The sequence below is a fragment of the Scyliorhinus torazame genome, chromosome 6 (genome assembly GCF_047496885.1).
Source record: "Scyliorhinus torazame isolate Kashiwa2021f chromosome 6, sScyTor2.1, whole genome shotgun sequence".
Lineage (NCBI taxonomy): Eukaryota > Metazoa > Chordata > Chondrichthyes > Carcharhiniformes > Scyliorhinidae > Scyliorhinus > Scyliorhinus torazame.
Window position 1 is genome coordinate 25,228,786 of NC_092712.1, and position 13,375 is coordinate 25,242,160.

Sequence of the window (13,375 nt, forward strand, 5' to 3'; positions counted from 1 at the left end):
TTTCCAATTGGATTTTAATTCAAAATTTCTTGGGTTCTCCCGGAGTGGTTTTACACTTCTAGATCGGGTCCTGTCAGGATGTCGCCAATTATGTTGCTCTTATTAGCCTTAGTTTATTAGCTCTAATTATGTCACCTTTGCTCACGAGTCGCCAGGTATCTTTCTGATACCGCCATGTGGTTCAAGCTCGAGTTATGATTAATAAGACAGCACACCGCTTAGTAAGATTGAAATCAATGGTCATTTATTATGTACAGCAATAAATACTTACACAATAATCCTATTTTCTATATCACTACCTACCAGTACTGGCCAATACTTAACTTTTGTGAATGGCCCACCAGGTCAGGGAAACGAATGACTTATCGAATTGAGTCTGGCCTGCGGGATTCAAAAGGCTGATACGGGTCGATGACTAGGAGTCCCTATCGGGTAGCGATCACTGGAGTCAAACTTACGGTTTCGGGTCGATGTTCTTGCGAAGGTTGCGAGCAGGAGAAGAAGGGAGAGAGAGGTCGATCTGAACTTGGCTCCTATCTTTATAGGGCCCAGGGGCTTCCCGCCTCTCGGGGCGGCCCTTGACCCTGAGTCCCAAGTGATTGGACTTGTTCCCAATCACTGGGTTCGATATGCTCCAATAATGGGGCGATTCCTCGATCGGGGGGTGGTCGCTCACCTGTCTTTGCCTCGGCCACTGCTGGCGCCGAGAGGTCTGGCCCGGCAATCAATTGCTAATATGTTGCAATTGTTCCCGGGGATAGCCGATTAAACTGCAGATGTCTGGGTTGATGTGCTGCTAATGGTCGCAGGCATCGATCTGGGCCGACTTCCCCAGAGCCGAATACGCTATTCTGTCTGCAGCTGTCCGCTTGTGCCCTGTTGGCTGCTCTTCCCATCAGCCTTTTAGGTTAGCCATTTTATATCGGGTTTTGCCAAAATTAATCGGGAATCAGCCATTTTAGGTGGCTACAGTGTTAATGTGAGAATCTCTGTCAGTCTGTGAGGGGTTAATGTGAGAATCTCTGTCAGTCTGTGAGGGGTGTTGATGTCAGAATCTCTGTCAGTCTGTGAGGGGGTTAATGTGAGAATCTCTGTCAGTCTGTGAGGGGTTAATGTGAGAATCTCTGTCAGTCTGTGAGGGGTTAATGTCAGAATCTCTGTCAGTCTGTGAGGGGTTAATGTCAGAATCTCTGTCAGTCTGTGAGGGGTGTTAATGTCAGAATCTCTGTCAGTCTGTGAGGGGGTTAATGTGAGAATCTCTGTCAGTCTGTGAGGGGGTTAATGTGAAAATCTCTGTCAGTCTGTGAGGGGTGTTAATGTCAGATTCTCTGTCAGTCTGTGAGGGGTGTTAATGTGTGAATCTCTGTCAGTCTGTGAGGGGGTTAATGTGTGAATCTCTGTCAGTCTGTGAGGGGTGTTAATGTGTGAATGTCAGTCTGTGAGGGGGTTAATGTGAGAATCTCTGTCAGTCTGTGAGGGGTGTTAATGTCAGATTCTCTGTCAGTCTGTGAGGGGTGTTGATGTCAGAATCTCTGTCAGTCTGTGAGGGATTAATGTGAGAATCTCTGTCAGTCTGTGAGGGATGTTAATGTCAGAATCCCTGTCAGTCTGTGAGGGGGTTAATGTGAGAATCTCTGTCAGTCTGTGAGGGGGTTAATGTGAGAATCTATGTCAGTCTGTGAGGGGTTAATGTGAGAATCTCTGTCAGTCTGTGATGGGGTTATTGTGAGAATCTCTGTCAGTCTGTGAGGGGTGTTGATGTCAGAATCTCTGTCAGTCTGTGAGGGATTAATGTGAGAATCTCTGTCAGTCTGTGAGGGGTGTTGATGTCAGAATCTCTGTCAGTCTGTGAGGGGTTAATGTGAGAATCACTGTCAGTCTGTGAGGGGGTTAATGTGAGAATCTCTGTCAGTCTGTGAGGGGTGTTGATGTCAGAATCTCTGTCAGTCTGTGAGGGGTTAATGTCAGAATCTCTGTCAGTCTGTGAGGGGTTAATGTCAGAATCTCTGTCAGTCTGTGAGGGGTGTTGATGTCAGAATCTCTGTCAGTCTGTGAGGGGTTAATGTCAGAATCTCTGTCAGTCTGTGAGGGGTTAATGTCAGAATCTCTGTCAGTCTGTGAGGGGTGTTAATGTCAGAATCTCTGTCAGTCTGTGAGGGGGTTAATGTGAGAATCTCTGTCAGTCTGTGAGGGGGTTAATGTGAAAATCTCTGTCAGTCTGTGAGGGGTGTTAATGTCAGATTCTCTGTCAGTCTGTGAGGGGTGTTAATGTGTGAATCTCTGTCAGTCTGTGAGGGGGTTAATGTGTGAATCTCTGTCAGTCTGTGAGGGGTGTTAATGTGTGAATCTCTGTCAGTCTGTGAGGGGGTTAATGTGAGAATCTCTGTCAGTCTGTGAGGGGTGTTAATGTCAGATTCTCTGTCAGTCTGTGAGGGGTGTTGATGTCAGAATCTCTGTCAGTCTGTGAGGGATTAATGTGAGAATCTCTGTCAGTCTGTGAGGGGTGTTGATGTCAGAATCTCTGTCAGTCTGTGAGGGGTTAATGTGAGAATCACTGTCAGTCTGTGAGGGGGTTAATGTGAGAATCTCTGTCAGTCTGTGAGGGGTGTTGATGTCAGAATCTCTGTCAGTCTGTGAGGGGTGTTGATGTCAGAATCTCTGTCAGTCTGTGAGGGATTAATGTGAGAATCTCTGTCAGTCTGTGAGGGGTGTTGATGGGAGAATCTCTGTCAGTCTGTGAGGGGTGTTAATGTGAGAATCTCGGTCAGTCTGTGAGGGGGTTAATGTGAGAATCTCTGTCAGTCTGTGAGGGGGTTAATGTCAGAATCTCTGTCTGTCTGTGAGGGGGTTAATGTGAGAATCTCTGTCAGTCTGTGAGGGGTTAATGTGAGAATCTCTGTCAGTCTGTGAGGGGGTTAATGTCAGAATCTCTGTCAGTCTGTCAGGGGTGTTAATGTCAGATTCTCTGTCAGTCTGTCAGGGGTGTTAATGTGAGAATCTCTGTCAGTCTGTGAGGGGGTTAATGTCAGAATCTCTGTCAGTCTGTGAGGGGGTTAATGTCAGAATCTCTGTCAGTCTGTGAGGGGGTTAATGTGAGAATCTCTGTCAGTCTGTGAGGTGGTTAATGTCAGAATATCTGTCAGTCTGTGAGGGGGTTAATGTGAGAATCTCTGTCAGTCTGTGAGGTGGTTAATGTCAGAATATCTGTCAGTCTGTGAGGAGTGTTAATGTGAAAATCTCTCTCTCCCCAGGTCGCTATGTTGGAAATCGAGGGGCCTCTGCCCATTCTTCAGATCCTAGAAACACCGCTGCTTACGTTGGTGAATTATGCCAGGTTAGAGTGCGCCATTGGCTTAATTAGCATTTTATTTTCATGGTTTCTCTCCAGGTGTTTCTGAGCCCTGTGGGATATGGTCACATGATCACATTTTAACACGGTCAAGTGGTTGCACCGGGACAAGCTCACATGTCCATACAGTCACGTTTTCACATGTTTACATACAATATTTACTCAAACTTATCTTTGCCGTTTGTGACCTGTTTCTGCTCTGTGCAGTAAGTTTCAGGTGTGCGTCAGCCTTTGGTAGCCCGTTCTCCTCTGAATCACAAGGTTCCGGATTGAATTCCCTCTTGAATGAAATGAAAATGAAAATCGCTTATTGTCACAAGTAGGCTTCAAATGAAGTTACTGTGAAAAGCCCCTAGTCGCCACATTCCGGCACCTGTTATATTGGGGTGTGATTAGATGACTTAAGACAGATATGAAAGTGTACAACTGAAAAGTTTCCGCCCGCCATTTTAGTGTTGTCTTTGGTGTCTTGTCTTTCTGTTAGTTTAGTCAGTTTTGTCCTTAATAGTCTCCATTTTAGAGATGTCTTTTGGGGGTTCTGTCAGCCTGCCAGTCTGTTAGTCTGTGTCAGTGATGTTAGTCCACTTTTGACTTTGAGTTTGAGTTTAGCTGAAGATTAGCTCGCTCTCTCTCCATGTTTTATTGCCAGACTTTGACCTTTTAAAAGTTACTTTCGAGCTGTCTGCCTAAGCAAAGAAAGATAATGTCTGTAATTCTCTGAAGGCTTCGAATTGTCTACGAATTGCCTTTTAAATAACTTTCAAATTGTAATCAAGCGACTACAAATAAAACAATTCTTTTTGGCACCTGAGAAGTTTTAACTGAAATTTCTGCTGAGTTCCAGTATTCGCAAAGTGCTACTGGTAACCGAATAGCAGAGATAATATAAATTCCTTTACACAGTCGAATAATACAAGGAATCAAACAACTTGGCATAGTTCAGAAATATTACAAATCTTACAACTTGTCGTATTGCGCCAGGACTTTGATTAATCAACTAAGCTTCCCCCAAACTTGGCGTAGTTCGACAGGTTAAGATCTCATAAATTATAGATTCCTATACCCACGCTGGACTAATTTTCGCCCCGCCAGCTGGCGGAAAAGGCCTTTGGTGCCCCGCCAGCTGGCGCGGAAATGACATCTCCGGGCGGCGCATGCGCGGGAGCGTTAGCGGCCGCTGACGGCATTCCCGCACATGCGCAGTGGAGGGAGTCTCTTCCGCCTCCACCATGGTGGAGACCGTGGCGAAGGCGGAAGGAAAAGAGTGCCCCCACGGCACAGGCCCGCCCGCGGATCGGTGGGCCCCGATCGCGGGCCAGGCCACCGTGGGGGCACCCCCCGGGGCCAGATCGCCCCGCGCCCCCCCCAGGACCCCTGGAGCCCGCCCGCGCCGCCTTGTCCCGCCGGTAAGGTAGGTGGTTTAATCTACGCCGGCGGGACAGGCATTTTAGCAGCGGGACTTCGGCCCATCCGGGCCGGAGAATCGCGTGGGGGGGCCCCGCCAACCGGCGCGGCGCGATTCCCGCCCCCGCCGAATATCCGGTGCCGGAGAATTCGGCAACCGGCAGGGGCGGGATTCACGCCAGCCCCCAGCGATTCTCCGACCCGGCGGGGGGTCGGAGAATCTCGCCCCTGGTCTCTGCTGGGTGTAAAGGACTCCAGCGCACTGTTAACCAAGATCAAAAAATGGATGATCTGGTCACTAACACATTGGTCCTGAATGGTTCTACATAAATGCACGTTTTTTATTTCCTTTGGGTGTGCAGATGTGCACATGCGTCACTTAGAAGGACAATAGGAGATATTGCAACAAAGACTACAATCGAGGCCCTCATTCAGAGGTTTACCATCCCGGATCCCGCCAACATTTGCCGAGATACCGGACAGGAATCACAATACATTTTTCAAAATTTTATAAATGTGAAGAAAGGGAGCAAGCTATGTTGGGTGGGTGGATGTTATTTATTTTGTTGTTTTTCCTCTTGACAATTGTCAAAATTATATATGCCAAGGGCAGCAGGGTGGCGCAGTGGGTTAGCCCTGCTGCCTCACGGCACTGAGGCCCCAGGTTCGATCCCGGCTCTGGGTCACTGTCCGTGTGGAGTTTGCACATTCTCCCCATGTTTGCGTGGGTTTCGCCCCCACCACCCAAAGATGTGCAGTGTAGGTGGATTGGCCACGCTAAATTGCCCCTTAATTGGAAAAATGAATTGGGTACTCTAAATTTAAAAAAAAAAAATATTATTATATATGCCTTAATAAAATATATATATTTTTAAATTTGGCATGAATTTCCAGCAGAAGCCACTCATGCCCAGAAATCCCAGAACTTCCCGTTGATGGTAATGGGAGCTTCCCTTTAGCTTTCGATTCCACGTTCCACGTGGGGCCACCAATATCCCAGGAGCGAGCTTCAAGAGGCGAGGGTTGAAAATTGGTAACCATCCTTGCCTCCACAGCCTCGTGGCCACTAACGCTGCCAGATTCAGGCTGGCGGCTGGACCAGAGAAGCGTCTCCTGGAGCTCGGCCTGAGGAGGGCACAAGGGCCGGATGGTGGTGTCTCAGCCTCGAAGTACTCATACATAGGAGGTGAGGTCGATGGTAAACCCTTCTCTGTCCTATTGGGCTGCTGCAAGAATCCGACCGTGAAGGGAAAAATTGATGTAAAATTGATGCAAATTCTCGAATGATCGGGGAGGGATTTATCGGGCTGGGGTGTTGCCTGTGTTTGTAAGAGAATTGCATAAGTAGCAGAATCTGGCTGATGATGTCCATGATCCAATATTCCATCATCACCTACGAGCACAGACTCCAAATCCACACCCAAACTGAATTGCCAATCCCAAAGCAAATCCCAATCCCAAACTATAATCCAAACCCCAAACAGATTCCAAAACCCAACCCCAAACAAAATTCCAATCCTAAATCCCAATTTCACTCCCCATCCCAGGGGAAAGCTTTGCAAGGTGCATTGATAAAGCACGTGGAAAAACATCCAAGAGCCTTCAGAGAGGGGGCGCGGTGAAAGAAAATGGATGCTGGGCCAAAGAGGGAATGATTATACGAGGTTGCTGAAGATGGGTCAAAGAACTGGGAACTTAAGGATGAAAAGAGAGGCAGAGAGATTTAGGGAGCAAATTCCACGCATGGGATTTGACAGCTGGCGATGGTAGCTTAATGGTAATATTATTGAACGAGCAATCCAGAATCCTTTGAGCCAGGGGTTCAAATCCCACCCCGGCAGCTGGAGAAATTTAAGTTCAAATAAATCTGGAATTTAAAGCTGGTCTCCTTAATAATGACCATGAAACCACCAGATTGTCATCAAAAATCCATGAGATTCACTACTGTCCTTTTAGGGAAGAAAATCGTCATCCTTGCCTGGTCTGGCCTACATGTGACTCGAGGCGCACAAGCCACTGATATCACCCCTACCTGCCATCTCCACATAACAAAGTACTGTACACACCCCTGTCAGCATCAACGGACCCGAGGTGGAGATGGTTAGCAGTTTCAAATTCCTAGGGGTGCACATCTCCAAAAATCTGTCCTGGTCCACCCACGTCGACGCTACCACCAAGAAAGCACAACAGCGCCTATACTTCCTCAGGAAACTAAGGAAATTCGGCATGTCCACATTAACTCTTACCAACTTTTACAGATGCACCATAGAAAGCATCCTGTCTGGCTGCATCACAGCCTGGTATGGCAACTGCTCAGCCCAAGACACAAGAAACTTCAGAGAGTCATGAACACCGCCCAGTCCATTACACGGACCTGCCTCCCATCCATTGACTCCATCTACATCTCCCGCTGCCTGAGGAAAGCGGGCAGCATAATCAAAGACCCCTCCCACCCGGCTTACTCACCCTTCCAACTTCTTCCATCGGGCAGGAGATACAGAAGTCTGAGAACACGTACGACCAGACTCAAAAACAGCTCCTTCCCCACTGTCACCAGACTCCTAAATGACCCTCTTGTGGACTGAGTTCATTAACACTACACCCTGTATGCTTCATCCGATGCCAGTGCTTATGTAGTTACATTGTGTACCTCGTGTTGCCCTACTATGTATTTTTTTAAATTTCCTTTTCTTCTCGTGTACTTAATGATCCGTTGAGCTGCTCGCAGAAAAATACTTTTCACTGTACCTCGGTACACGTGACAATAAACAAATCCAATCCAATCCAGTTTGTCCCAAACACAACCCAAAACCCAGCCCCGATACCGACATAAATCCGATAACGCACCCCAGTTCCAACCTAATTAGAATCCTAACTTAATTTAAATGAAAAATTGGAAAATCGCTTTTGGAAGCATGTTTTTATTTTGTACCTGTTTGCCATCAGGATTCGATGGCACGAGTAATGTCCTAGCTGGGAAACTCTATGGGATTCCATTGTTTGGCTCCATGGCGCATTCATACATCGCTTCCTTCACATCAATGTCAGAGGTCAAGGTTCAGGTAAGTGCTTCCTCTCCTTAATCCTGAGGCTGACCCGATGACGAGTTGCACAAGATAGTAAAAACATATGACAATATAAAAACATATATTATAAAATTATATCAGGGGCAGCACAGTGGAACAGTGGTTAGCATTGTTGCCTACGGCGCTGAGGATCTGAGTTCGAATCCCAGCCCTGGGTCACTGTCCGTGTGGAGTTTGCACATTCTCCCCGATGGATTTCGCCCCCACAACCCAAATGCTGTGCAGGGTGGGCGGAGTGGCCACGTTAAATTGCCCCTTAATTGGAAAAAATAATTGGGTACTCTAAATTTTAAAAAAGAAATTATATCATTCCTCTTTAATATTAATTCTCAGTTTGTTGGCCTTGCTGGCAAGACCTGCATTTAATAATAATAATCTTTATTGCCACAAGTAGGCTTACATTAACACTGCAATGAAGTTACTGTGAAAAGCCCCGAGTCGCCACACTCCGGCACCTGTTCGTGTACAGGGAGGGAGAATTCAGAATGTCCAATTCACCTAGCAAGCATGTCTTTCGGGACCGGTGAGAGGAAACCGGAGCACCCGGAGGAAACCCACGCAGTCACGGGGAGAACATGCAGACTCTGCACGGACAGTGACCCAAGCTGGGAATCGAACCCGGGTCCCTGCCACTGTGAAGCAACAGTGCTAACCACTGCTACCGAGCCGCCTTAACTGAGGGACTGCTGCACTCTTGGAGGTGCTGCCTTTCAGATGAGGCATTAACTGAGGAGCCCTCTGCCTGCTTGGGTGCAGAACTTCAGAAGTTCTTTATTACCCCTAAAACGCTTTAAGATGTCCATTGGTTATGGAAAGTGCTGCATAAATGCAAGTCTTTCTTTTTTTGTTGTAAAAACCCAACCGTTCTAATGCACTTTAGGGAAGGAAATCTGCCATCCCTACTCAATCTGGCCTTAATGTGACTCCAGGCCCAAAGCAATGTGGTTTAGCACAGTGGGCTAAATAGCCGGCTTGCAATGCAGAACAATGCCAGCAGTGCGGGTTCAATTCCCGTACCGGCCTCCCCAAACAGGTGCCGGAATGTGGCGACTAGGGGCTTTTCACCGTAACTTCATTGAAGCCTACTTGTGACAATAAGCGATTATTATTATTATGTGGTTGACTCTTAAATGGTCAATCGAACCATTCAGTTCGACGGCAGTTAGGGTTGGACAAATGCCAGTGATGTGCATATCCCATGGAAGAATAAATAAATAGAAAGGTCACCCAGTTGAGGAATATTAGTCACCAGATTATAGAACTACTTTACACAAATTACTTAATGAATGACTGATCCATTATCCTGAGACTATAGCTCCAAACTATAGTCTCCAAACAGGAACGTATCTCAGGATTTAGCCCATCATATTGCGCTCCAATGGTAACTCGAGAAGAAAAAAGAGGAAACAAGTCTTGACTTCTTTGTCTCCAAGCTTATTGTGCTCTTCACAATGTGCAGGTTAGGTGGATTGGCCGTGATAAATTGCCCTTAGTGTCCAAAATTGCCCTTAGTGTTGGGTGGGGTTACTGGGTTATGGGGATAGAGTGGAGGTGTTGACCTTGGGTAGGGTGCTCTTTCCAAGAGCCTGTGCAGACTCGATGGGCCGAATGGCCTCCTTCTGCACTGTAAATTCTATGATAATCTATGATTAATCTAGGACAAAGGTTTGGCACAACATCGTGGGCCGAAGGGCCTGTTCTGTGCTGTATTTTTCTATGTTCTATGTTCTCCAACAATGCAGTGCCTCCTGCATCCCCTTTATATATTGGTGCAGTCTATTAAACAACTAAAACCTCAATTCCAACTTAAGTACTAGGGAACATGAACTCTTTCCTAACACATCAAGCCCTCTCAGAATTCATTTCTCATTCAGGTCTTGAACACCTCTCATTCTTCTAAATGTAACACTGTTCTGCTCAATTTTTCTTCACAGACAGAGTGGATAGTCAGGGACTTTTTCGTAGGGTAGAGGGGTCAATTACTAGGGGACATAGGTTTAAGGTGCGAAGGGCAAGGTTTAGAGGAGATGTACGAGGCAAGTTTTTTACACAGAGGGTAGTGGGTGCCTGGAACTCACTGCCAGAGGAGGTGGTGGAAGCAGGGACGATAGTGACGTTTAAGGGGCATCTTGACAAATACATGAATAGGATGGGAATAGAGGGATACGGACCCAGGAAGTGTAGAAGATTGTAGTTTAGTCAGGCAGCATGGTCGGCACGGGCTTGGAGGGCCGAAGGGCCTGTTCCTGTGCTGTACTTTTCTTTGTTCTTTGTTCTATAGAACAACCTCTCTCCCTGTTAGATAGGAAAAATAGTAGCCCAGCAGGCCCCTCGAGCCTGTCCCATTTTTCAGTGAGATCATGGCTGATCCATATCTTAATTCTATCTAGCCATCTTGACTCAATATCCCTTAACAGCCATTGGCTGGCAACAGTCAATCTTAGATTTAAATTTCATAACTCTGCTCCGATTATTCATCATCTATTACGTATTCTGTGTGAGGTAATTCGATGCTTTCTACCACCTTTTGCAAGGAGAATGATCTCCAATCTTCTCTCCACACTGACCTGTTTCTGATTTGAAGGTCATGCACCCTGGTCTAGATTCCCGCCACCAGCAGAAAGAAATTCTGGGCGGGATTCTCCGATCCTGAGGCTAAGTGTTGACACCGTCGTAAATGCCGTTGCGTTTCCCGACGGCGTCAACATGGCCTCAGGAGCAGCAATTCTGACCCCTACAGGGGGCCAGCACGGCACTGGAGCGATCCACGCCGCTCCAGCTGCCGATCCCGGCATCAGATGGGCGCCGCGGGTCTGCGCATGCGCAGTGGCACCGGCGCCAAAGCTGTGGGACCGACGCCAATGCGCGCATGCGCAGTGGGACCGGCGCGATTGCCGCGCATGCGCAGTGGCTCCCTTCTCCGCGCCGGCCCCGACGCAACATGGCGTAGGGCTACAGGGACCGGCGCGGAACAAAAGAGGCCCCCAGCCCGAGAGGCCGGCCCGCCGATCGGTAGGTCCCGATCGCGGTCCAGGCCACAGCAGAGGCCCCCCCAGGGTGGGAACCCCTCTCCCCCACCAGGTCGCCCCCGGATGCATGCGCGCCGAGGTCCCGCTGGGTAAGAGCAGGTGTGAACGGTGCCGGCGGGTCTCAGATTTTTTTGCGTGGCCGCTCGGCCCATCCCGGGCGGAGAATCACCGGGGGGGGGGGGGCGCCGCGTAGAGTGGCCCCCGACCGGCGGCGCGCCGACCGCGCAGCGCCGATTCTCCGCTCTCAGGAGAATCGGCGGACTGGCGTTGGGGCAGCATCGCGCGATTCGCGCCCGTCCCGGCGATTCTCCGGCCCGACCTGGGCTGAGAGAATCCCGCCCTCTGTCTCTCTCTCTCTCTCTCAATTCCTCTCAAATTCCTGAAAACCATAATCAAGTCATTCCTTAATCCTTTGTGTCAGAGGGAATAAAGCTTAGTCTATTTAACCCTTCAGCTCTTCATTTATTTATTTATTTTTAAATTTAGAATACCCTATTATTTTTTTCCAATTAAAGGGCAATTTAGCGTGACCAATCCACCTATCCTGCACATCTTTGGGTTGTGGGGGTGAAACTCACGCAGACATGGGGAGATTGTGCAAACTCCACACGGACAGTGACCCAGGGCATTCAAACCCGGATCCCTAGCGCCGCAGTCCCAGTAATAACCACTGCGCCACATGCTGCCCTCTGCTCTTCATTTATTTGCATATGCAACAATACCTATGTTCACCCAACCCCGCTTGCAAAACCCAAAACAAAAGCTTGACTGTTAGATGTGGTTCTGCGATTGGGCAGCGCTTTCTGTACAATCCTGAGTGTGTCAATAGTTACACCAACAAGCAATTTAAGATGGTCAACTGCCTTGTAGTGTTTACACCTGCTAGAAGTGACATACATTTATACACAGGGACCTGTTCGCTGCAAACAAAAGAAATATGTTCAAGTCTTGCATCTTTTTGAATTACCTGGGAGCTTGGAGAGCCTATGGTTTCCCATTGCTTTCTCCAAGGCAACAGCTCAGCCAATCAGAATCAACTTTCTAACCAATCAGTACCCTTTTCTGCTGTCGCATAAATTGTGTTAGTTTGAAATTTGGTATTCTTGTGTTTGTCCTGATGAGTGTGAGATGAATAGCTTCAGCAACATGTCTCTCTTTTCAACAGGATTCAAGCTCATCATTCTGTCATTCACACCTCCTCTGGATATATTCTGCCTTGTCCATTAGGCTGGGCAGCGGACTCCCACCAGGAGGCCCTGCTCGACATACTGGGGCCTTTAGTCATCTACATAGCGCCTGAACAGTGGACCGGTTTCCAGGCCATAGAATGTCCAAACTCACAGCATTTCTGTTTTCTCAACACCCAGCAGACTCTGAAACCTGCCTCTGAGGGACAGGCCGCTGTGGATTTTGTCTCCCTGTGTGAGATGTGGCTCGTTCGTGTCTGCTGCCTTCTACAAGTGCCCCAGGATCACACCAATTCCTCCGAGTTGGCAGCCTTCGTTTCCTACGCCATGACATATCCAGGAAACTTCATCGCTCTGGTCGACACATATAGTGTGATGAGGTAGAAAATGAATTTTGCCGTTTTTTACAAAATAGCCATTTGAGACAACCTGTCGCAGCCTAACACAGAAATGTTCACCCAGTAAGGTCCCTCAGAAAGCAATGGGGTCACTGAGCAATGGGCTCAGTTGGTGGCTCAGGCCCTTCTCAAGGACCTTGTAACAAATTCGAGGCAGTGGATGTGCTGCACTGTCAGAGGTGCAAAATTTTGGAAGTATTGTTATGGGCCAGGGTTTAGAGAACCCCAAAGTGTATCATGGAGTTCACCTGACCCACAACCTTTAATAGATTGTGGTATGGGGAGCACACGGCCCACTCTACAGGTGTGGTACAGCAGAAATGGAAAAGTATTTTTTAAGCAAACAAATGTTTATTCTATGAACTCAAGCTGTACTGTTCTATGTTCTATGTTCAAGTTAACCTTTTTAAAACAAACAGTGAACATCTTAGCAACCATTAATTCAAATACAACCCCCAAAGAATACAATACTAAGTAATCCTTTTAAGCTTTCCTTTTAACATCCATAAGACTTAAAACACCTTTTACCAGAAGCATATCAGGTTAAAGTCACTACTGTTATTAGTTTTAAATCACCAGGATCGATTACAGAGAGAGACTCTAATACACCTTCTGGCTGTGACTGTAGCTATCCAGCTCTGAAAACGAAACTAAAACACACCCTGCAGCAAACAGCCTAAAACGAAAGTAAAAAGCTGTCAGACAGCCCAGCTCCACCCACTCTCTGACATCACTGCAGTAGTAAACACCCATTTTTTTAAAGGTACTCTCACTACAGATATTTATATACATTCCCATTTTTAAAAAAATAAAATATTTTATTGAAAATTTTTGGTCAACCAACACAGTACATTGTGCATCCTTTACACAATATTATAACAACACAAATAACAATGACCTATTTTATAAACAGAAAATGAAT

At 47.3% G+C, this 13,375-nt stretch overlaps 1 protein-coding gene across 2 annotated transcripts in view; it reads left to right on the forward strand.

The window, feature by feature from the left end:
* Window positions 1-13,375, forward strand: part of naprt (nicotinate phosphoribosyltransferase) — an 84,235-nt gene that overhangs the window by 33,352 nt on the left and 37,508 nt on the right. Inside the window, exons 3-6 of one of the 2 annotated variants that reach the window (XM_072508047.1) lie at window positions 3,252-3,334; window positions 5,809-5,939; window positions 7,700-7,815; window positions 12,236-12,435. In XM_072508047.1, coding sequence (XP_072364148.1) covers window positions 3,252-3,334; window positions 5,809-5,939; window positions 7,700-7,815; window positions 12,236-12,435 — 530 coding nt within the window. The remainder of the gene's footprint in view (window positions 1-3,251; window positions 3,335-5,808; window positions 5,940-7,699; window positions 7,816-12,235; window positions 12,436-13,375) is intronic. The other variant, XM_072508048.1, reaches the window with a different exon arrangement.